We start from the raw sequence: 21,884 nt of genomic DNA on the forward strand, positions 1-21,884 counted from the left end.
ACACAAACAGGACACAGGGTCTTATTCCAAGATGCTGAAAGACTTGACAATTCTACCAACTATTTTGTCAGATTGCACAGAGAAGCCATTGAAATTCATAAACATCAGCACAACTTTAACAGAAAAGAGGAGAGTTTAAGAATGAATAAGGCTTGGCTTCCTGTCCTGAAAACCTCCAGACTAACAAAGACTACAGTCCACAATAGCCATGCAGATTAGCTTTGGATTTCACACATTACCAGATCACTTCAGGATACAATGGTTCCATATTAATATACCACACCCTCATTAGCACATTAACTTGATACTTACAGTACAATGGTTAGCACATTGCCTTTGTTACTTTTTGCAGGACAATGATTCAGTTCAAACCCAACCCCTTTCTGACTATATATTACTCTTCCTACACACTTGACACTGAGAAACACTGTCCTTCAGTGTTACTCCTCTGAAGACGCCTGCCACAGCTGCTGGCGAAACGTCAGGAAAGAAAATACCAAGACCACGGTCACACAGCCCGGATAACCTACAAGAAGCAAGGAAAAGGGTTATTTTCCACTAAGAAATTGGGAGAGGAATACACAAGCAGTGAAAAATATAGATAGTATTGAAATCTCTCTGGTGTTTGAGAGAAAAGAAATCAACAAGCCATAAAACAGAGAATACATGCTTACTAACCTTCCATTGCCAGGAACGCCCCCGCCCCCAAAACAACAACAACAGTGAGCCGGACCCCTAGAGCAGGCTGGCTGCACACTGCTGTTCGGCAGTTTAGCCTGAGCTGAGGTTCAGATCCAGAGGTCTGCTTGTTTTTTTTTTTTGTGTGTGTGTGTGTGGGGGGGGTGTTCCTGGCAACAGAAGGGGCATATGCATTTATTCTCTGTTTTGTGGCTTGTTGATTTCTCTTCTGTGAATCTCTGGAGAGATTTCAATAACATCTGTCTCTTTTTTTCACCACTTGTGTGTTCATTACCTCCCAGTCCCTTGGTGAGAAAGAACCATTTTCCTCTTAGTAATACCCCCCTCCCCATATTGCATTATAAAAGTAAGCCTTTGCCTCAGATTTGCGTGTCCTAAAACTCTTGGATCTTAACAGCAGTAGGAAACCCTACCAAATCCTTCTATTTTGAGTGTCATGGGCAGCTATATACTTATGCCAGTCAAAGAAAACGGACTTTAACTTATGTCTGTGCTGACTGTTTTTCCTTAAGACAAGAAGAGGAGTGATGCACCTTTTCCTGGTGGGAAAGCAGGATTAAATTATATAAGCATGTTCACTTGGAAGATTAATGTCTTCCACATTCTTCCATTCCTCTAGGCATGATATCCAGGGCTGTAAACTCTTTCTGGCTGAAGCCTACATCCAACAACAACCAACTTTAAAGTATATCTTGTCTAATATCTCTACTCAGTAAATATTTTCTCATCTCTCCCTTAGGGCCGCCAAGCCAGAGATGTCCGACAAGATGTCAAGCTTCTTGCATATTGGAGACATTTGTTCTTTGTACGCAGAAGGCTCAACAAATGGATTTATCAGCACTTTGGGGTAAGGGTGGCAATTTTCTTCTGCGGCAGGGTGTGTCTAATGAGCTTGGCAGTGGAGAAAGATAGGGTCAGTCGTCTTGAAGCTGATGCAGTCATCTTGTGTTTAACAGTACTGGGTGTCTCTTTTTTCCCCACAGCTATAAATCCTGGGATAAGGAGTTTCCCAGGTGAGTGAATCCATTTCAGCAGAATCTAAACATTTCACTTGAAAGAACACCCTTAATAGTCTCTTCGTCTTCATTTTGCTGCTGCTACTGAGGGCAATCTCAGAGGAGTATCGGAGGCTGGAAGTATGTTGTTTATTATCCAAATGAAGATCTTGGCAGCAGAGGCCAATGAAAGGATAATAACATCAGTTTCTTCTCTTACTTAGAAAGGTGAGCAGGAAGGGATATGAGAGGGGGTAATGGGGTTTATTGACCATACAGAACTATGATTCAGTAGTCCGGACTGAGGTAGTCTTCCATGTTGTCATCTGGAAGGCTGCAGGAAGTGTCAAAGGCAGGGTTAAGAAGCTAGATAGAATGGGTACAGTTTACTGGGAACCTCTACTTTAGAAGATCTGTGCAGGGCAAAGAAATAATATTTAGTCATATAGAGACAAATGCCCAGCTTTGTTCATGGTCATATCAAAATTGTTAGGGTAGTTTTTCAAACTTCAGTTCACCTTAGACTGGGAGAACTTGCAGTGGTAGCCGAGAATATCTTTGTTTGTAGAAGCTATGACCATTTATGCATGGCTGTTTCCTCGCGGTAACCCCGCTGACTACTTCAGGGCTTTGCTTTGCTTTTACTTGCATTTTCCGACCATCAGGGGTCACCCCACTCTCCCCGTGTGTTTCCGTGTGTTTTGCCCACGTTTTCTGGATTTGTGTTAAGCCAGTATCATGAAAACGTCGGGGGGAAAAGTGAGGAGAGCGAGGCCACCTCTGGTAGTCGGAAAATGCAAGTGTAATCAAAGCAAAGACCCGAAGTAGTCGGCAGGGTGACTGTGAGGAAACAGCCTTGCGTAAATGGCCTGTGTTTACTACTGCCTAATAAAAATATTGAAGTAGATCGCAGTTTGAATGCTTGCTATCAGGTTGAAATTACTGCAAGACTGGTATTGTGGACTAGGTTTAGCATTTCCTGGCAGTTTCCTAGTAAGGTTTGGATTCAACCCCTTTATGGTGATTAAGTTCTTGGGGAATCCCTGAAATCTTGATCCCTGTGGGTAAATGAGACTACAAGGGTACATGAGTTGATGTTGCTGCTGGGTTGAACGTGGCAAAATGTATACATATGCAAAATAATCTAATTAATAATAAACTACTTCTGACAGATGGTAATTTTTTTTATTGCTGGTTCCCACCTCAGGACACTTTAAAAAATGCACCAAAGACAATGAATACACACATTTATAATAAGCAATAAAATCATATAAGGTTTAAAATCCATATGGAAACTTTTGACTGGAAAATATTTAGTATTTATTTGGAAATGGTTTAGTTATTAAAATAGAAAACAACATGAAGATGAGAGGAGCAAAAGCCAAGTATCAAGAGGAAGCAAACTTTACTTGGGATCTCGCTGGAGCAAATGCCAGCTTTAATTTTGGCCCAACTTTAGTTGAATCCCTTAACAATTGGTTGTGTGCAGATCCTGCCTTAAAACTCCAGGAAGGAGTTCCCTGGAATCAAGCACTGAAGATGTTTAAAACTAATTCAATTAAATCTAGAAATTGGATGGACATTCTGCAAGTGGGCAACATAAAAATATGTAATCTGTATCTTGGTCACCTAATCCAGTGAGCTGGTGCCATGTCACCAACATCAGAAAAAGCTGCAGGTGTGAGAAACGGCTGGACGTATACTTGGAACTGAAATGGGGGCCACTATGGCCCAGGCTAGCCTGATCTCGTCAGATCTCAGAAGCTAAGCAGGGTCAGCCCTGGTTAGTATTTGGATGGGAGACCACCAAGGAATACCAGGGTTACTGTGCAGAGGAAGGCACTGGCAAAACCACCTCTGTTAGTCCCTTGCCATGAAAACCCCAAAAGGGGTCGCCATAAGTTGGCTCCGACTTGACGGCACTTTACACACACACACACACACACACACACACACACACACACACACACACACACACACACGGTGTTAGTGGCTAGATTGTTGGACAAAGACTGGAGAGATCAGATGTTCCATCTGGCTGGCTATTCAGCTTGAGCTTGTGAGGATAAGATGGGGAGGAGAGAATCATGTAGGCTGCCATGAAGTCCTTTAGGGAAGGGTGGGATAAAAACGTGATTGCTAGATAAACTAGCACAAAAACTGAGTCTCACCGTCGCCAGGGCATGAGTTGCTGTAGCACTGTTAACCTAGAATATGTATGAGCACAGCCTGTGGCATTTCACTACTGAGAAAGTATTGAATGCTTTCCAGCGTTGGAGCTTTCGTGGAAAACGTGCATTGAACTTTGGCACCAGAATTCTTTTCTCGCTCAGCTCCCTCAGTCTAAAAATGTATGAGCATAAGTGTGTGTGTGTGGGGGGGGGGGGCTGGTTTCAAATTGGACCATTTATTTTTCTAGATCATCATTACTTATTTTGACTGAAATTTGCCCTGTATTGTCCCTGGCAAGAGAGGTCTTTCTGAGCATCTGCTAGGGATCGAACCTGGAGCTTTCTGAGTGTAGAGAATAAGCTCTACCACTGAGCCATGGACCCTTGCATCATGCCACAATGTGAAAGGAGTGAAGGCATCCTTCACATTAACATCATCTCTGAGATTCACTTTGAATTATTTGTTTCATATATCCATGATACGGTATTTTATTTATTTATTAGATTTTTGTAGTCACTGTTCCCCAAAGGATCTTATGGTGACTTACAACATGAAAATAGTATAAATGAGTTAATATTTTCTTTTTATGTTTCTTTTAACATTAAAATATGTGGCTAGACCATCCCACTAGCAAAACACTCCAAAGGCCGACCTAAACAATTTGGCCTTGCATGCCCAGCAGAAACTAAACAAGTCCAGCAGGGCATGGGTGTCATACAACAAACCAAAAAACGATACACAAAACATCACAACAGAAGCAGCAGGACCCCCCCCCCCAAACAACCCTACTGACAACAGTCCATAACGAGTAAATAAACAGAGGGTAAAACTCTAAAATCTTAGCGTAAGCAATAGGGAGTAAGAACTTAAAGCAGCCATGACATAAAAACTGGCTGATGAAATAAAGGCTGCTAAAAGTGATGTACAAGCGAGTAACAGAACAGTATCAAGCACAGAAAATTTCTAAAAGGTCTGGCAAAGTAAAAAAAGGCTGCTTAAAATTTTGCCATTTGGTCCCAAGCAAGCATCTGTGTGGGGAGAATACGCAGGTTTAGGGACCACTGTTGAAAAGGCTCAGAACTGAGTACAGTGTAGCATTGATGCATCCAGCTAACTATGGGCAAAAATGCATGGTCACTTTAGCCTCCTTTATTCCCTGTTTCAGCCAGGATTCAGCCAGGATCGAACACATGCATTTTCGCTGAACGTGCGTTCGATCCTGGATGAATCCTGGATGAAACGGGGAATAAAGCGACGATGCGTTTTTGACTTATGTTTTCAGTCTTTCTTGGCCGCTTTGTTCTGGACGCTTTAAAGAAAGAACAACCTGGGATTGTAGATTGGACCGGGGATAAATTGAAACTGTGTGGGGATAAAACGAGGGTGGTTTCCTAACACAATGATACCCAGTAGCTCAGGATCCACATGTGAATGTTCACATGTGACTGTTCGGCATGCCACTCTGTAGCTCTTGTGAGCACCACTCCCCAAGGTGGCATCCATCCTATGTTCCAGGAAAGTCGGTAAGGCCATTGCCCGGTTGGACTTGCGGTTGCTGCCTTGAATCCCTGCAGGGACTGTAGGCCAGGTAAGCTGCAAGCCTCCCCAAGTGAGGGGGCCAAGGATGAATGTAAAGGTCCCATCCTCTTCAGCAACCCCCACCCTTCTCCACAGCCTCTGTGCTCTCATTCTGGCATGCCGGCTGCTCTTTGGAGGAGAGAAAGCTGGTTGCAGAGAAGAGTAAAACCTCCTGGGAAAACAGCAAGCTGGCCACAAAGAGTTGCGGATGATTTCAGCCGGCTTCTCCAGAGCCAGCTGGCGTCCCTCTGGCTACTTTGGCAACCACACTTACGTGTCTGAGCTACTGTGCCTTTTGCTGAGGAGAAAACATGAAGGCGGAGAGGGAAGTCTGGCATAAGGGCTGGCTAAGGTTGCTGACCCAGGGGCAATATGGGAATGTAGACAGAAGGTGTTACTGAACCATAAAATAACTTTAAACACACTGTTTGGATGACATGGCCAGTTTTTACTGGCAAAAGCTGAGGATGCCTTGGCGTAGTATGGAAGCAGGTACAGGGACATCGACCGGCCCAAATGCGGTAGATGTGACACACCTGCTCCCGGTGCACCCACTGGGAGTCCAGGGATGGCGCCCATGGGATTTAACTGGGCATGAGCCACTAGGTGTTCCCCGCCACTTGGAAGGAGGCATCCGGACAGCCCCCGAGCTGGGCATGCCTTTTCCCCATTCCTCCTCCAAAATCCCTTATTGGGATCCCCATTGCTGAGAAAGGGGGCACACAGGCCGCCTTTCTCCAAACTGTACTTGCCCAATGCTAACACCCCTTACAATAACACTAAACATTAACAAACAAGAGCCATAAAACCAAGGGAAGGGGGGGCCCAGGACAAGCAGTGAAGGCAGACTGAGGAGGCAGGGGAAAGCCACCCTTTAAACCAGGGGTGGGGAACCTTTTTTCCGCCAAGGGCCATTTGGATATTTATAACATAATTCGCGGGCCATACAAAATTCTCAACTTAAAAATTAGCCGACCAAGCCCCAAGCAGGCAGCTGCCCCAGATGACCCCCCCCCCCAGTGCAGGCAAGCAGGCAAGCATCCAACTGGTGGCGCACTCGCCCACCTGGCGGCACAGGATGGTCTGTTGCACCAGCTGGGCGTAGCTGTCCAGCCACACGCCGGAGTTGCTCCTGCTCTGCATGGTCAGGGCCGGAATCTACAGCCGGCTCCTGCTACCTCCGCCTGCAGGGATGAAATGAGGACATACTGGCTAAGAACTCACCCCCCCCATGCACACGCATTCTGGCCCTGCCCCCTTTAACCCCTCCATTGTCGCCACTTCCGCCCCTGGCTCTCTTGTAGTACAGAGGGAATATGTTTCTCCACGGCCCGGGGGGGGGGGGGAAAGGGTTAATACAGTTTCTTGGGCAGTCCTAGCAGCTCCATAGCTAACGACTCTTCTGCAAGGGGGGGAAAAGGTTCCTTTTCTCGGCAAAACAAATTCACATCCGCCTTGAATAGATGCTATTCCTGACCGTGGGAGGGGGCGGATCATCAGTCTTAGATCCTTCTGAGCTAGAGATCTGCCAGGACCCACGAAGGGCCAGACCAAATGATTTCGCGGGCCTTAAACGGCCCCAGGGCCTGACATTCCCCACCCCTGCCTTAAACGATCAGGGAACGGACAGGAGAGAAAACTCCCTACTGTCCGTTCAACGAAGCAATGGTCCACCCCCAAGCCAGCGGGTAGGGCTGTTCTAAGCCCTTCCTGGCCGTTGCCAAAGGCACACGTGAAAGGCCTGCCAAAGAGCTGATTGTTGGTCCTTTCATCAGCATGGGGCAGCCATGCGTGCTGTTCTGCTCCGACCTGCCTGGTATCCTTCCCCCTTCCGTGTCAGCAAAACAGGCTCCTGGGTGAATCCAGGACCCTGGGCTTTAACAGGGTTGTGAGAAAGACAGCCCTAGACGCTTAGAGGTACTCTGGCAATTAGAACACTTTTAGGTTAATGCTTTAATGTTCATTGTTAATAGTTATATTATTGTATGTGTATATGTGTGTGTTTGGTGAGGGTGGCACCCAGGGCATGCAGTCATCATATGGCTCTTGTGGTTGATGGTAATAGCATACCAGTGTGGCGTAGTGGTTAAGAGTGGCGGACTCTAATCTGGAGAACTGCGTTTGATTCCCCACTCCTCCACATGAAGCCTGCTGGGTGAACTTGGGCTAGTCACAGTTCTCTTCAAACTCTCTCAGCCCCACCTACTTCACAAGGTGTCTGTTGTAGGGAAGGGAAGGTGATTGTAAGCCATTTTGAGACTCCTTAAAGGTAGAGAAAAGCAGGGTATAAAAACTAATTCTTCTTGCTCTTCTTCAAATGTGGCTCTTTGTGAGTTGTACAGTAAAGCTATCTCTGTAGGAGGGTGAATTTCCAAAACCTGTGAAGGAGGTGGTGTTAACAATGTTGTTGAAGAATCCCTCTTTAGATAAGGAGGAATTGGCAAATTACAGGCTTGTATTCAACCTTCTCTTCTTGGGAAAAGTAATTGAGAAGGTGATGCTGGAATATCTTCAAGGTTTCCTGGGTCACACATCTGCCTTTAACTGTTTTCATTTTGGCTTCTAATGATGCTCAGCTCTATATTTGCTTGAACAACTCTCCCAAAGTACCAGTAGCTGTCTTGCTCCTAGGCCAGAATGATGTGGTTAAGTGGCTGATTGGTCAGGCTGATACTCTAAATCAGCGGTCCCCAATGTGGTGCCTAAGCGTGCTCATTGAGACCTTTCCTGGTATCTGCCAAGTATTTTTAGAAAGTGAGCAGGACCAGCTTCTGATTGGCTGAGCAATTTTTAAAAATGTTTCTTTGGGAGCAGCTACCACCACATCACAAGGATCATCACTGCTTACGCTTGCCAACCTCCAGGTGGCACCTAGAGATCTCCCACTATTACAGTTGATCTCTAGAGGACCAAGATCAGTTCCCCTGGAGAAAATGACTGCGTTGGAGAGTGGACTCTATGGCATTATACCCCCCTGAGGTCCCTCCACAAACCCCCTCTCCTCAGGCTCCCTCCCCCCAAATCTCCTGGTATTTCCCAACACAAAGCTGGCAACTCAGCTCTGTCACTGAGTGACTAAAGGTAAGCTGTGTGTATACACAAATATTTTAAAACGGTATATTTGTTTTAAAAAGGAGCCTGTTACTTAACACTAACAGGCTCCCTTTTAAAATGAACATACTAGTAACACTAAAAGCTAGAAAAAACATATAGACAAACATATGTGAATTGCATAAAGTCTAGTTAGAATGATAATTAGTTGATTTCTACAGTGAATTGTTTTCCTAAGAAAAGCTAATCATTTAATATATATAGGATGATAAAATGATCAACATATATATCTTAAGAAGTATAAACATTTATTTGGTTAAACATAAACATATTGGACTGTTACGTTTGCTTGTTTGATAATTCTTCAAACCCGACTCAGTTTGTGTATTTATATATTTGGAAAAATGCTTTTCCTATGTTGGATGATTTCCTTTCCCTCCTTCCCTTTTTCCCCCCTTCTGTATCCCCTCATTAAAATAAAAAATATATTTTTAAAAAAGGGGAGCCTGTTGAATAAGGCTTCTGCCTGAAATGCTGAAGAGTTACTATTAGCGTTATATGTAAGCCCACTCCCTGGCGTTCTGTGGTTGGCACTGCCTCTTGCGGCAGCCACCACCCTGTAGGCTTGAAAGGTTAGGGGAACCCTGTACTAAAGAGAATTATGCCTTTACGGGGTGTAACTCTTTGAAGCTTCCAGCCCTCTTGTTGGACAAGCAGGTGACAAAGGATGCCTTTTCTCAGTTAGATGTAGCTGTAGAAGCTGTTGCCTCTTGTCGTTTCAGCTGACTTTGCCACAAAGACCTGTGCCACTGTAATGTTGAGACTGGATTACTGCAATGTGCTCTATGTGGGGCCTGCCCAGGAGGACAACTGGGAAACAAGTTAAACTAGTGCAAAATGCTGCAACTCAACTGTTGCCTGGAGCTAGACATTTGAACATGTTGCCCTTTCGTGAAACTAGCTCCAAGACTGCGTGTTTGTTTCCAGGTTTAATCCAAGGAGCTGCCTCTTACCACCTACTGAGACAACAGCCTCTCCTTGTATGGATTTGGGCTGACAATGTTATTTTCAACGCCTCCAGTTACCTGTTCCATTTAGGTGGTTTGTAAAATCTATCCAGCCTGGTTAGAGGCTTTTTTAAAATCATAGCCAAGACCTTATGGAACAGTCTCCCGGAAGAAGGCACCTAATGTATAATTTTAAGAAGAAGGCTGGGTAGAAAATTACTGTTTAAAGGAAACTATTGGAAAGTTGAAGTATTGGTAGGTTGGAAAGGATTTTTTTAAAATGAATTCATAATTGTTTTGTCAAACTGTTGTGAATGGTTTTCCTTAATGCAGTGTCTTTAAAATGTTTTTTTTTTTTGAGTGAATCTTGTAAGCTTCTCTTCAGCAAACAGTCTCTTCAGCAAACAGACTCTTTGGAGGGGAAAGGCAGGGCATATTTATTTTAATAAATAAAAGTATGCTTTTCTGCAGGCAGTTCTGCTAACGTTAGAAAGGAGAGTGACAGCATGCACAGTAGATGTAGATTAATAGAGAAGAACGAAAACAGAAATTCAAGGAGGAATAAGAACTGGGGGTGGGGAGAGGGACAGAGGAAGGAAATGGTTACTTGAGGTTGCACCACCTTCTGCTGAAGGAGCTACTGGTCTGAAGAGTGAAGTGAAAGAATCAGATAAATAGCGTAGTAGATATCGCTCTGAAAATCTTCAGGCATTTGTGAAAGAAGAGATTCAGCCTCTGTTGAACAGCAAGAATGGTTTCATGCTAATAAAACTGCTTCAGTAAGTTTTTGTTCTGTCCTTCAGTATTTATAATACTGTTCTTGCTTAGCAAGAGTTCTCATCCACACAGCTTGGCTTAGACTTCTAGGTATTTAAGCCATTGGAAAATAATTGCCAAATAGCATATGCTATGGATACTAATTACATTTCTTGCCCAAGTGGATCAGGGGTGGCTTTGTGGAAAACTGCCCACAGCAGGCCTTATGGAGCACAGATCTGGTCTCTTGGGAAATCAGGGACCTGCCATTTGACTGAGATGTTTTGCATGGGGCAGTTACGTAGGAAGGCAAGCTTTGATGTCCCAGATCCCCACTTGCTTTGTGAAACATGAAGGATAATTAAATGAGCTTTCTAATTCCATATTTTAGCGGTGTTTAACCTGACTAAAGTCTAAGGACCTGAAGTAACATTTTATAAAGTTCAGCGTCAGTTGTATTCAGCCTTTGAAGTAACGTTTTATAAAGTTCAGTGTCAGTTGTATTCAGCCTGGTGTTATGCTAGCAGTTAGTACATCCTGGGGACGCAAAGGCTTGTGCGTTAGAGCTTATGAATGAATGATATGGATGGAATATAGTTATAAGCTGTAATGATATTCTGCTCAAGTAAATATTTCTCTGGAGTGGAATGCTGCTTAATATTCCAGTGTGGCGTTAGCTAGTTGTTTAATCATTGCCTTACTTCTCTTTTTCCAAATACAGGGTTCTGGTGGTTATGGCTGCTAGTTTCGTATTCTGTCTGATTGCTTTTTGAGCTCTGTGCATGCTGTGTAATCTTTATTTTGATCATCGGTTTGCTGAGAATACTTCTCCTCTACCTGCAATCTAATTTGGGAACAAGGTGCATCTTGTTGGTGCTGAGCCGTGACTGTCTAGTTGCCTTCTGTATCCACCTTAATCCAATAATGTGGCCCTTTCCTTTGCAACTGATCTAAGTCTACTTTTCTGATCTCTGCCCCTGCCCCCGTTGCTGATGCTTTTGGGCGGCCAGATCCAAAGGACCGTGAATAGTTGTGCATAAGAAAGAATTTCAACAGATCCCCCTTCTCATGTGCTGCAGGAGTGAGACAAACTGTAGCGAATGAAACTGTCCCTTCTGTACAAGCAGTGCAGTTGCGGAAGCCCAGTTCTCTATTCTGTTGGATAATTTTGGCTCCTTCTGCTGTCAGTCATCATGCATGGGAGTGGAGCATATCTATGTGTAGCAAAGACCTGTGGGAGTGAGTGTGAAATGGCTATTTTTTTTAAAATTTGTAAAACATGTAGATGGCATATGTCCTGTTGAAAGTGGGGTATAATTTGCTGAACTGGCCGGGATGGAACCTTGTTATATACCAAGACCCAAGTTAGGGTTGCCAACCTCCAGGTAGTACAGAAAAAAGCCTACTAATACAGTTGAAAACAATATATTGGTGTGAACAGCAGCTACAAGCAAATAATTATACAGTACAGCAACAATCACTCCAAGGTGGAATTCTTCAGAAAGCTGAATAAACCGGGAGACGATCGTTTCAACGTCTTGAATTCTTCCTCAGTCCTGTTTAGTCATTTCTGTCAGTGGTTTTCAGTGTTAGCTTAAATAGCTTCAGTGTTTCTCATTTTCATATATAATTCCTTCATGGAAAATAAAGCAACCGTACACTCAATAAATTAATGATTCCTCATGGGATATCCAATTCTTATGGTTGCTAAAGACAGGTTCACAATTTCAACGTTCCTGCACGGGATACTGCAACCCTAACCCAAGTGTAGGGCTACTAGGCCTCCCGTTCCGGCAGGAGGTTTCCTGCAGGCAGCTCTTGTCGCTTGCCAATGCTCCAAGCGGTGGGGTGGAAGAAAAAGTCTGTGTCGTGTGCACCGCTACATCACTTCCAGGAAAACCTGGGAGTAACTAGGGGCAGCTAGGGGAATTTGCTGCCTAGAGCTACTCCGAATCCCTTCCCAGGTTTTCCCAGAAAAGAGGTGTGGTGCATTCGATATTGCAGCCTCCTGAGTCCCCACCCCCCGAAGCTCCCGTAGGTTGCCGCCATGCACCCCTACGAAAGTGTGCCTTTGAGATGCCTCTTACGTTGTGTCCTCATAAATCTTAAACTGCTTAAGGTGTCTCCCCTAGAAGCAAGGCCTGGCGTGGTTTGACTTGTTTCACAAGGCCATGATAGGCCTTGATTTAAAAGGGCAGTGTGTCCTGATATTTTACGTAAATCTGTAGCTTCCAAGGTAATACTGGCTGTTTAGACTTGGTGGATAATAGATGTGTGTGTTTTTTTCTTTTAATTGGAATCTGAAGGAACACTTGTGCACTAGCTGTTAACAAACAATGGAGCATTTTTGTAGCCAGTTGATATTGTGCCTCTCCTTATGTGGGTATTATGTGGGCTTATAAGTGCCTCTCCTTATGTGGGTATTGGCAAAAGCTAATAAAGTTCCTGTTGGGTGTATGGTCTGTGAAGCTGCGTATTTGTATCTTGCCAGTCTCTTTATTTAGGAGTTAATTGTGCCGTACCTGTATTGCTATTCAGTTTGTTCATGACATTCCCAGGCTTGTGCTTGGCTTTGCGCTCAAACAAAATGCTTTTAAAGTGTTTTGATATCATACGGAAATGTAATATTAGATGCACGTGTAATTTATTTACTAACTCTTGGGATCCAAGATGCAGCTATGGAGTAGTTTTTGATGAACAGAAGTCCTACTTATGAGAGGCTTCTGCAGGTCTACGCGATAATACTTAGTGGGAGTTGTGCTTAAACTTGGCAGCCGCCTTGGTGACTAATTTGTTTTTTATTTGTGGGTAGGAAATAGCAACTGTACACAGGAACCCTCACCAGAGGCACTCTTTAACCCTGCCATACCCTTGCTCCAAGCGTTACCTTTTGATCTTTGCAAAATACTTGGACTTTCGTCATGTTCAAGCTGCTGGGTGCTTGGGTGGTGAAATACACATTCTGGCAAGGGACAAGGCCTTTGCATTTAATTTTGCTCCAGTCTAGCAGCACAAAATAAGTAAATAGATTCCTCACAGAAAAAACCTACACCTCTGTTCCCCCCCCCTCTTTTGGTATCTGCTTTCTGTGGCTGTGTGATTGCTGTGCATACATGCAAATCTTTATACCATTATAAATAATAAATTTTATTTGTGGCTAGTATGCCAGATAAAACAGGTAAAACAGAAACTGACCATATAGAGTAGATATTTACAGCCAAGGCCAACAGAATTAGGAATCACCCAATTTTACATTTCCACAGATTAAGGCTGTACAGGTGATGTAGCTTCATTGCTACTGCACAGTATTTTGCAACCTGGGTGGTGATTCGTGAGCTGTCTCCCAATAGAAACCTTTTGGCCCATTCACCTTCATCACCAGAGCCCATTTCCCTAATCAAAGGGTCAATAATATTGAACTGGGCTGACTTGTAAAGGGGACATCTAAAAAATACATGGTCAATGGTTTCCAGCTCCCCTGTGTTACACGGGCAAGGTCTCTCCACTCTGGGGATCTTCTTAAATCTCCCTTCTAATATGGCAGATGGTAGGGCTGCACGTCTGGCCAGTGTATAGGCCCTCCTATGTGTGTTCCCTTTCCAGGGAGTATAAATATGCAGCTGGTGCTTTTATATCAATATTTGTTTATTTCATTTATACCCCACTTTTCTCCCCATGGAGATCCAAAGTGCCTTACAACATTGTCCCCATTCTCCATTTCATCTTCACAACGACCCTGTAAGGTGGCTTGGGCTGAGTGAGTGGCTGGCTGAAGGTCACTCAGCATATAGGGTTGCCAGGCCACAGCTGGCAACCCCTGGGAGCAATAAGGGGGTGAGGCCTAGCACACCACTGCACTGCCGCTGTCACTTCCAGTAAAAACTGGATGCGATGTCATGGACACTCTAGGATTTACAAAAACCATAGCATTTTACTAGAGAGTTTTTGCAAATCCTCCATCATCCATGATGTCACTTCTAGGTTTTGCTGGAAGTGATGTCAGTATGCTGGCATGCAACCCAATTCCTTCCCCATTTCCTCCTGCCCGCCTTTCAGATGCTGGCGGGCAAAGGTAAGGAGATATAGCAAGCCTACTCAGTAAGCTTCCATCACGGAGTAAGGATTGGAGCCTGGGTTTCCCAGATTCTATTGTGGCACTCTACTAGACACTACAGTATGCTTATTTGGGGTGTGTTTTTTTCCTTCCCAATATGAGGGTCACATAGAAATTAATATTTTTTTTCTGGAAATCCAGGAGTATGCTTGGTATGCAGGAACCACCATCCAGTTTTTGCTTGGCCCTGCTGTGTTGCATTGGTTATCTGCATGGGGGAGGGGGGTTGGCAGGACTCTGCTGTTAGAGGGTGTAGGGTTGCCAGGTCCCTCTTTGCAACTGGTGGGAAGTTTTTGGGGCAGAGCCTGAGGAAGGCAGGGTTTGGGGAGGGGAGGGACTTCAATGCCATAGAGTCCAATTGCCCAAGTGGCCATTTTCTCCAGGTGAACTGATCTCTATCGGCTGGAGATCAGTTGTAACAGCAGGAGATCTCCAGCTAGTACCTGGAGGTTGGCAACCCTAAGAGGGTGTGATTTTAAGGTGCAGGACTCTAAAGTTCTTCCCCAGATTTTAGCAATTAGCCTGGATCTCTCCACAGGCTGGGTTTGTACAAGTGGTGTTATGATAGGCTCTGTATTAGACTTGTTTGCGCCAGCGATCTTTCTGGGTAGAGGAAGTATACAGCACAATGTGATCTTTGCTCTTGCGCCATAACTCTCAAAATGTAGTGTGTCTGTAGCTGAGTGGAACTGTAAGATGCCGTGAACAGAAGTTAGCTGTCCCACATTTTAATTATCTGTGTACATCATGCGCCTCACTGGACAACTGGGCAGCTATCTCAGATAATTTGGATATAACGATATGCAATTATCATGATTGACACGATAAATATTGTGGTTTGTAAAACATTTTGGACTAGTTCAGCGTCTTACCCTGCCCCATCTATCATGAAGCCGTTATTTACCAACAATGCCACTGTAAAGGGTTCCCTGTGCTAGAAACGGTATTGTGTTCACTGTTTTCTACCGTGTTCTTTAGAGCTCATTGCCGGGTCACAGAAATGTTATCAGGAGCAATAAATGAATATTTCCTACCAGGATTCTCAACCTGTGTAATGATTAGACAGGCGTTTGAGAAAATGAGATGGGCAAACCAGAATGGTTGAACGTTTAGCTATCTTTATTTCATCCCCCCCAAATGATCTTTTGTTGCATCTCTGGGCAAATCTGCAACGGGAACTAATGCGTTGACATTTTTGTGTCCAAGCTGTGGCAGAGCTTTGGTCTCTTTAAATATGGATCACCAGTGTCTATGGCCCATGTCATATCAATGTAGTAGTTTCATCCTGACAAGTGTTGGCTGTGTGCTTGCTGTTCAGGTACTGGGCCTTTTGGTGAAGACTCCTCATTACTTAGTACAGCTGAGGTTCTTATGGCTGTCCTATAGATGATGAAAGCAACACACCAATGCAAGTTACCTCGAATCTTCTCTTCCTCTGGGCTGCTTTCTGACCTTGCCCTCTGGGTTGTTCTGTTCCCAACTTGGGGAGGGAGAAGAAACCTTAAGCTATTGCTTGCTATCACACAGTTGAGTTTGAGAAAATGATAAGGTTGCTTTATGAGTTTATCCACGGTTCTGGTTGGCTACGTCACCATTAACTTAAGGAAGTCTCGCAGCTTGTTTCTGATTAAGAAAATAAATTATTATGGCACAATTTCTGAGAATGCCTTAGTGGTTTGGGGGGTGGTATGGACTGTGTCAATAGTACAATCTAGAGGATGTTCTTTCAGTGAGGTTGCAGCTGGAAATCGTAGATGCAGAGGCCCTACTGCGTATGTAAGATCTAGGCACGAGGGTTGCCAGGTCCATCTTTGCCACCGGTGGGATGTTTTTGGGGTGGAGCCTGAGGAGGGCAGGGTTTGGGGAGGGGAGGGATTTCAATGCCAGAGAGTCCAATGGCCAAATCGGTCATTTTCTCCAGGTGAACTGATCTCTATTGGCTGGAGATCAGTTATTATAGCCGGAGATCTCCAGCCACCACTTGGAGGTTGGCAACCCTACTAGGCACTGAATTCAGCCGAAAGATAGTGGGTGTATAGGGTGCAGGCGACAATAAACTTTGTGTTAAACACTGGGGTCTTTTTGTATATGAGCCATTTAATTGAGGTCATCGTTTATTTTGTTTGCCAAGATTGCAAAACAAATTACAAAACGAGTGCCTGCAAAAACAGTTGAAATCAGAATGTCTATATTCTTTGACTTCTGCACCCTGCAGTTGGCCTCAGTTGCTACAATTCTCATGATTCAGCATATTCCAGGACAGCAGTGATAGTGTAATTCCTAATCTTATAAACTGGGCCCTCTCCTTCAAACTCCAGCAAGCGTTCCACAGCTTGGGGCAAATATAGCTTGCTTTCTGTTCCTTATTTCTTGTTACATGAGACTTCCAGCTGGTAGTGTCACCACAAACCATGCAATTATCAGTACCCCATCTTATGAGTATTTCAAGGTATTATATAGAAGAAGTTCCACTGGGATTTTAATGTTGTCATGTAGTTTTTGAGCTTTTAGCACACTTTTGCTACTAAACTTTCAAATTTTTGTTAGTTGTCTGGGTTGATGCCTTTGGTTGGCATATAGTTCCCAGGAGCAATATATGGCCTAGCAGTATATGGTCTACTCCTATGCGCTCGCTTGGTTTACTTGCTTCCTATAAAAGGTTACAGAAGCTCACGGCTCATTAATATTTTCTATTGGGAGGTCCAAATTTAATATTGCTAAGAGTCCATGTTATTTCTGGTGATCTTATTTCATCTTTGTCTCCTTTGCAGACTTGTGGACGATCGGTGTGTTGTACAACCAGAAGCAGGGGATCTTCACAGCCCTCCGAAGAAATTCAGAGGTGAGGCCCCTTCCGACTGTTGAACTTTAAGCATTCCTATTGCATTCCGTTCCACTCTGATCAGCCTTGTTCAAAATAACAGCTGCACACGTGAGATGCCGTAGCATCAGCAAACTGCCTGGTTGCGTGCGGTTTGCCTCGGATGGTGCTTTATGTGGCTGGAAAACCAGCCTTAGTGTGTGGATTCAAAAGCCTTGCCTGAAGAAGCACGGCACGTTTGTTTCCGTTTCGTTTTTACTGGAGTAAATGAGCTGAGCAGAAAAGAGAGGCATCCTGAATTGGAGAGGACGCAACGAGGAGTCCCCGTGACGAGCAGGATGTCTGTGTAGTTTCACCTCTCTTCCTCCAGGTGTCTTGACTCGAATGCTGATTGTAAGCTTTAAATAGCTCCTAGCGTTGGATAAACAAATGCCGAAAAAGTTGGGCAGAGCTCTGACTGATCCAGATGTGGCTTCTAGCTTGATCCGAACAGTCTTTAGTATAGCTAAAGTATTTCTTTGGGAAATATATTTTGTAAATTAAGTTTTTTTTTGTTTTTTTGCTCTACCTGCCTTTGCACTGAAATAGAAACAATGCTTGGTCATCTTTTCTGAGGTGAATGTTTTAGGGGTTTTTTAAAAAAGGAATTTGCTTATTCCTTCTGGTGTTTTTATATGTCTGAATACAAACATTCATACATGCCCATACGTGCACACGCACATTTTAAGATGATGTTAATTGAATTAGTGATGCTGCGGAGATGCTGTGTGTACTGTTTCCTGATTTTCACGGATATATCACATTTGCTGTTTATCTAGAACAGGGGTGGGGAACCTTTTTCCTGCCAAGGGCCATTTGCTCATTTATAACATCATTCGGGGGCCATAACCACGTGTAGATCTTCCGGCGTGGGAGGGGGAGGCTAGGGTTTCCAGGTCTCCAGCCACCACCTGGAGGTTGGTAACCACAGGGGAGGCCACGCAGAGAAGGCCTGGAGGGCACCCCGCGCTCCCCCTCCCTCCTTCCTCCCAGGGGGGAGGGCAGCCAGCGGTGGGCCCCGAGCAAACGAGGCGCCGGGGGGGGGCACAGTCTGCAGCCGATCCTCAGGGAAGGAAGGGAGGAAGGAAGGAAAACAGAGAAATGGAGGGGGAGAAAAGGACAGAAGGAGACAGACAAAGAAAGAGATGAGGGAGAGAGGGGGAGAAAGGAGAAAGAGTGACAGAAAAAGAGGAAGAGAGAAAAGCCTTCCCCCCATGCAACCGGGCCCCAGGCTCCCCGCTTCCCCCAAAATACACACACATGGCAGCCCCGCGCGACCGGGCCCCAGCCTTCACGCCCTCCCAACCCCTCACCCCGAGTCCACAAAAGGCCCTCCAAGCCTGATCGGCTCCCGTGCACATGTTCCGCCGCCAGGAGCCATCGGCCTCTCCCCCCCTCGCCGCTTTACAGGTGGCGAGAGGGGCTTATAATGTGCCGTGCTGTGCTGCGCTTCCACAGCTGGGCCCTGGAGCTCCCGAGGGCAACTGAAAATGTCCTCCGGGGCCACATACGGCCCCTGGGCCGGACGTTCCCCATCCCCGATCTAGAAAAACTTCTAGTTAGAGGATGATAACATTAACTCAAGGCAGCATCAGGTAGGGTTGTTGCCTTTCTGTTTGCTTGTGACTTTCCGGAAGCATCTGTCTGGTCACACCTGGGAAAAGAATTGTAGGCTAGATAGATCTGTGGTCACCACAGTAAATTTATGTGCCAATTCAAGTACAACATTTGTTATGGAGTGTGTTTAGTTTTGCATCCTTCTTGGAAGAGATGGCATGCATCTAGTGTTCTGGCAAAACATTACTTGGTCATATTTCAGAAATGCCAGACAGTATTATATAGTTACAAGTGAGGACCCGCAAGAAAGTTATGGGAGCAGTTATCCCATTCTCTCCACCACCTCTTCCTCCCCTCTCCCCCTACATGTCTCAATCTCCCACTTTCTCTCTCCTGCTGGCCCTTCTCTTACTTTCTCTCCTTCTTGCCTGTCACTTTCTCTCTCTTCCTGCCCCCATCGCCCTCCCAACTATACCGCTCCACACACACACAGCGGCAGTGGCTCTCCTAGAATCACAATGGCTTTCTCAACTGCAGAGATCAATTCCCCTTAGGGTTGCCAGCTCCAAGTTGGGAACTTCCCGGAGATTTGGGGGTGGAGCCTTCAGAGGGCGAGGTAGGTGGGAAGGGACCTCAGCAGGTTACAGTGTCATAAACTCCATAGCCATGTTATGTGTGCCTACCCTGAGAAAGCTTATCATGGTTTCTACTTGCCTGTTTACCTTTGCCTGTCCATCGTAGAAGTCTGCCATGCATTTAAACTATGTATCTTTGCCCTGATTCCTCATTAGTAGCCTAAGGTGTTTGTCCTTATCGCCCTTCGAGCAAAACCCATCAGGCAATGGCTCTGAAGCAGGTTAGACTTTATTAGGAGCAGAATTAGATAAAGTAAGAAGCTGGCTGCCTTCTGGGCATACAAGGCTACTAATGAGGAATCAGGGCAAGGATACATAGTTAAAATGCATGGCAGACTTCTACGATGGACAGGCAAAGGTAAACAGGCAAGTAGAAACCATGATAAGCTTTCTCACATCTGAAGAAGTGAGCTGTGACTCACAAAAGCTCATACCGTGCCAGAAAATATTTAAGTCTTTAAGGCGCTACTGGACTCTTGCTCTTTTCTCAGGGTAGGCAGACATAACATAGCTATGCAGCTGTGGTAGTTGAGGTAAACAGGATAGACGTATCGTACTGGACATAGAAAGCAGGATACTGATACTGTACAAAGGCATGAGAACCAGTAGCACGTGACCAGGGCCTTGACTCCGAGCCAAACCCTGGCCTGCTCGGAGCAAGAGCCTGTTAGGAGCGATGTCAGGCTAAGGCCGAGAGGCCGGGCCTGACACCTCCAAAGCAGCAATTTTATCCAGGGGTACTGATCATCTGGAGATCAGTTGTATTCCTGGGTGATATCCAGCCCTCACTGTTACGCTAGGTAGGCAGTCTCTACTTAAGTTGGGGGAATTAGCTGGGGAGACAGAGTGAGAGGGGGTAACTGGGATCGATAACCTATGCATACCAGAACAATCCTGGGTGAAAACTCTCAGTTGATAGGGTGGGTGTATAATTAAAATTGGTATTGTTAGAATCCATTATGCTTGGAGTCCATTATGCCCTCAACAATTTAGCATAAATGGTAGTTTGCTGTTGTAGCTGAACTGGCCAACTATGGTTGTTCTTCGTTTCCAAACTAATAGACTTGTTGGCATATAAGGGAAGGGGAGGAGGAAGTAGAGAACCTGCAAGGTCAACCTCATTCATACATCATTTTTTACATTTGCTTCTGAACTATCCTGCAGAGTTTCCAAATGGCCAGTGGAGAGGCACAACATGTTTGGGTAGCTGTGATATAACAGTTTTCTCACCCTCCTCAATTCAAAATAACTGGTGCATGCAGACAAGTGGTTGAACTGAAGAGGTGGCATAATGTGTTCAAGTTCCATCAGTGTAGCTTTTTATGGTATGTTTAGATATTTAAGGGAGGGATGGGTGGATGGATACTTTCTAGTTCTGTTTAATTGGATGCCATACAAAGGCTACCATCAAATAAACAGATCTACAAGTAGGTGTAATGGCTGCTTCGTGCATGATGCAGCCACTTAACACCATCCATAAAACTAAATTGACTGGTTTCCACATTAACGAACGACTGTGCGAAATAGCCTGAAGACTTTTAAGTGTAGGCTGGTTATGTGTCTAATAATTACTGGATCGAATGAAGGTCTGTGAGAAGTAGTACAGCTCTGCGGAGTTATGACCATAATGCTTCACTGTGTATGCATCCACATCCTGCATGTTACAATTGGGATCCATGGAATTGTTTTTGAGTGCAAATTATTCATAACGAAAATGAGTCATGTTACTGTCCTACCAACCTCTGTGGTTGCTTCTCTAAGGAATTCCATATGACTCCGACTACACCCCAAAATAGTCTAGATTGGAGCCGTGTGTGCTATAATCTGATTTTATATCAGTAGATACAGAAAGTCTTTCAGGTAAACTACTAAGCCATGAGCTTGTAGCTAAAATGCAGTAGTCAATGAAGAAAGCATTTAGTCAGTCAGTAGCCTCAGGAAGTTTCATTTTTGCAGATGTTTTACACTTCAGCATTCTTCTGACCAAAGTGGTAAAAACTGAAGTTTCTATGATACTATACTTAACTTTGAAGGGGAAGCATACAGGAAGAGAGAGAGAGAGACATGGGCTGTCCTCTCTCTTCCCCTGCTCTTAAATAAGAACAAAAATGTTTTGTATCTATAAAGTAAAGTAATATTTTAGTTTCTTACAAGTACTCAAAGCATGTCGTGGAGGACAGTTACCCCTGTTTGCATCGAGTTTGCCAACTTAGATCCCCATTAAATGAAGTTCTGCCAAAAAAACGTTGAGTGGTGTTGTACCAGCTGGGCAGGCATACAAACTGACAGCATCCATGTTGCAGAATGTTCTAGTTTTAAGAACTCTGTTTTCACCAACAACTGAGGATGGTTGTCTATTAGCCTTGTGGAGAAGCACCTCAGCCTTTGACAGTATCTAATTCTTGTAGCACAAATGAATATCTTGCGGTGGTTTGTGTGTTTCAGCTATCCAATGGGTTA

At 44.6% G+C, this 21,884-nt stretch overlaps 1 protein-coding gene across 2 annotated transcripts in view; it reads left to right on the forward strand.

Moving 5' to 3' along the window:
• The first annotated feature begins 1,442 nt into the window (after positions 1 to 1,442).
• ITPR1 (inositol 1,4,5-trisphosphate receptor type 1) overlaps positions 1,443 to 21,884 on the forward strand; it is a 244,396-nt gene continuing 223,954 nt past the window's right edge. For both annotated transcript variants that reach the window (XM_056867281.1, XM_056867282.1), the window contains exons 1-2: positions 1,443 to 1,546; positions 17,144 to 17,214. In XM_056867281.1, coding sequence (XP_056723259.1) covers positions 1,455 to 1,546; positions 17,144 to 17,214 — 163 coding nt within the window. In that variant the 5' untranslated portion in view covers positions 1,443 to 1,454. The remainder of the gene's footprint in view (positions 1,547 to 17,143; positions 17,215 to 21,884) is intronic.

The sequence above is a fragment of the Euleptes europaea genome, chromosome 1, assembly GCF_029931775.1.
Source record: "Euleptes europaea isolate rEulEur1 chromosome 1, rEulEur1.hap1, whole genome shotgun sequence".
In the NCBI taxonomy this organism is placed as follows: Eukaryota; Metazoa; Chordata; class Lepidosauria; order Squamata; family Sphaerodactylidae; genus Euleptes; species Euleptes europaea.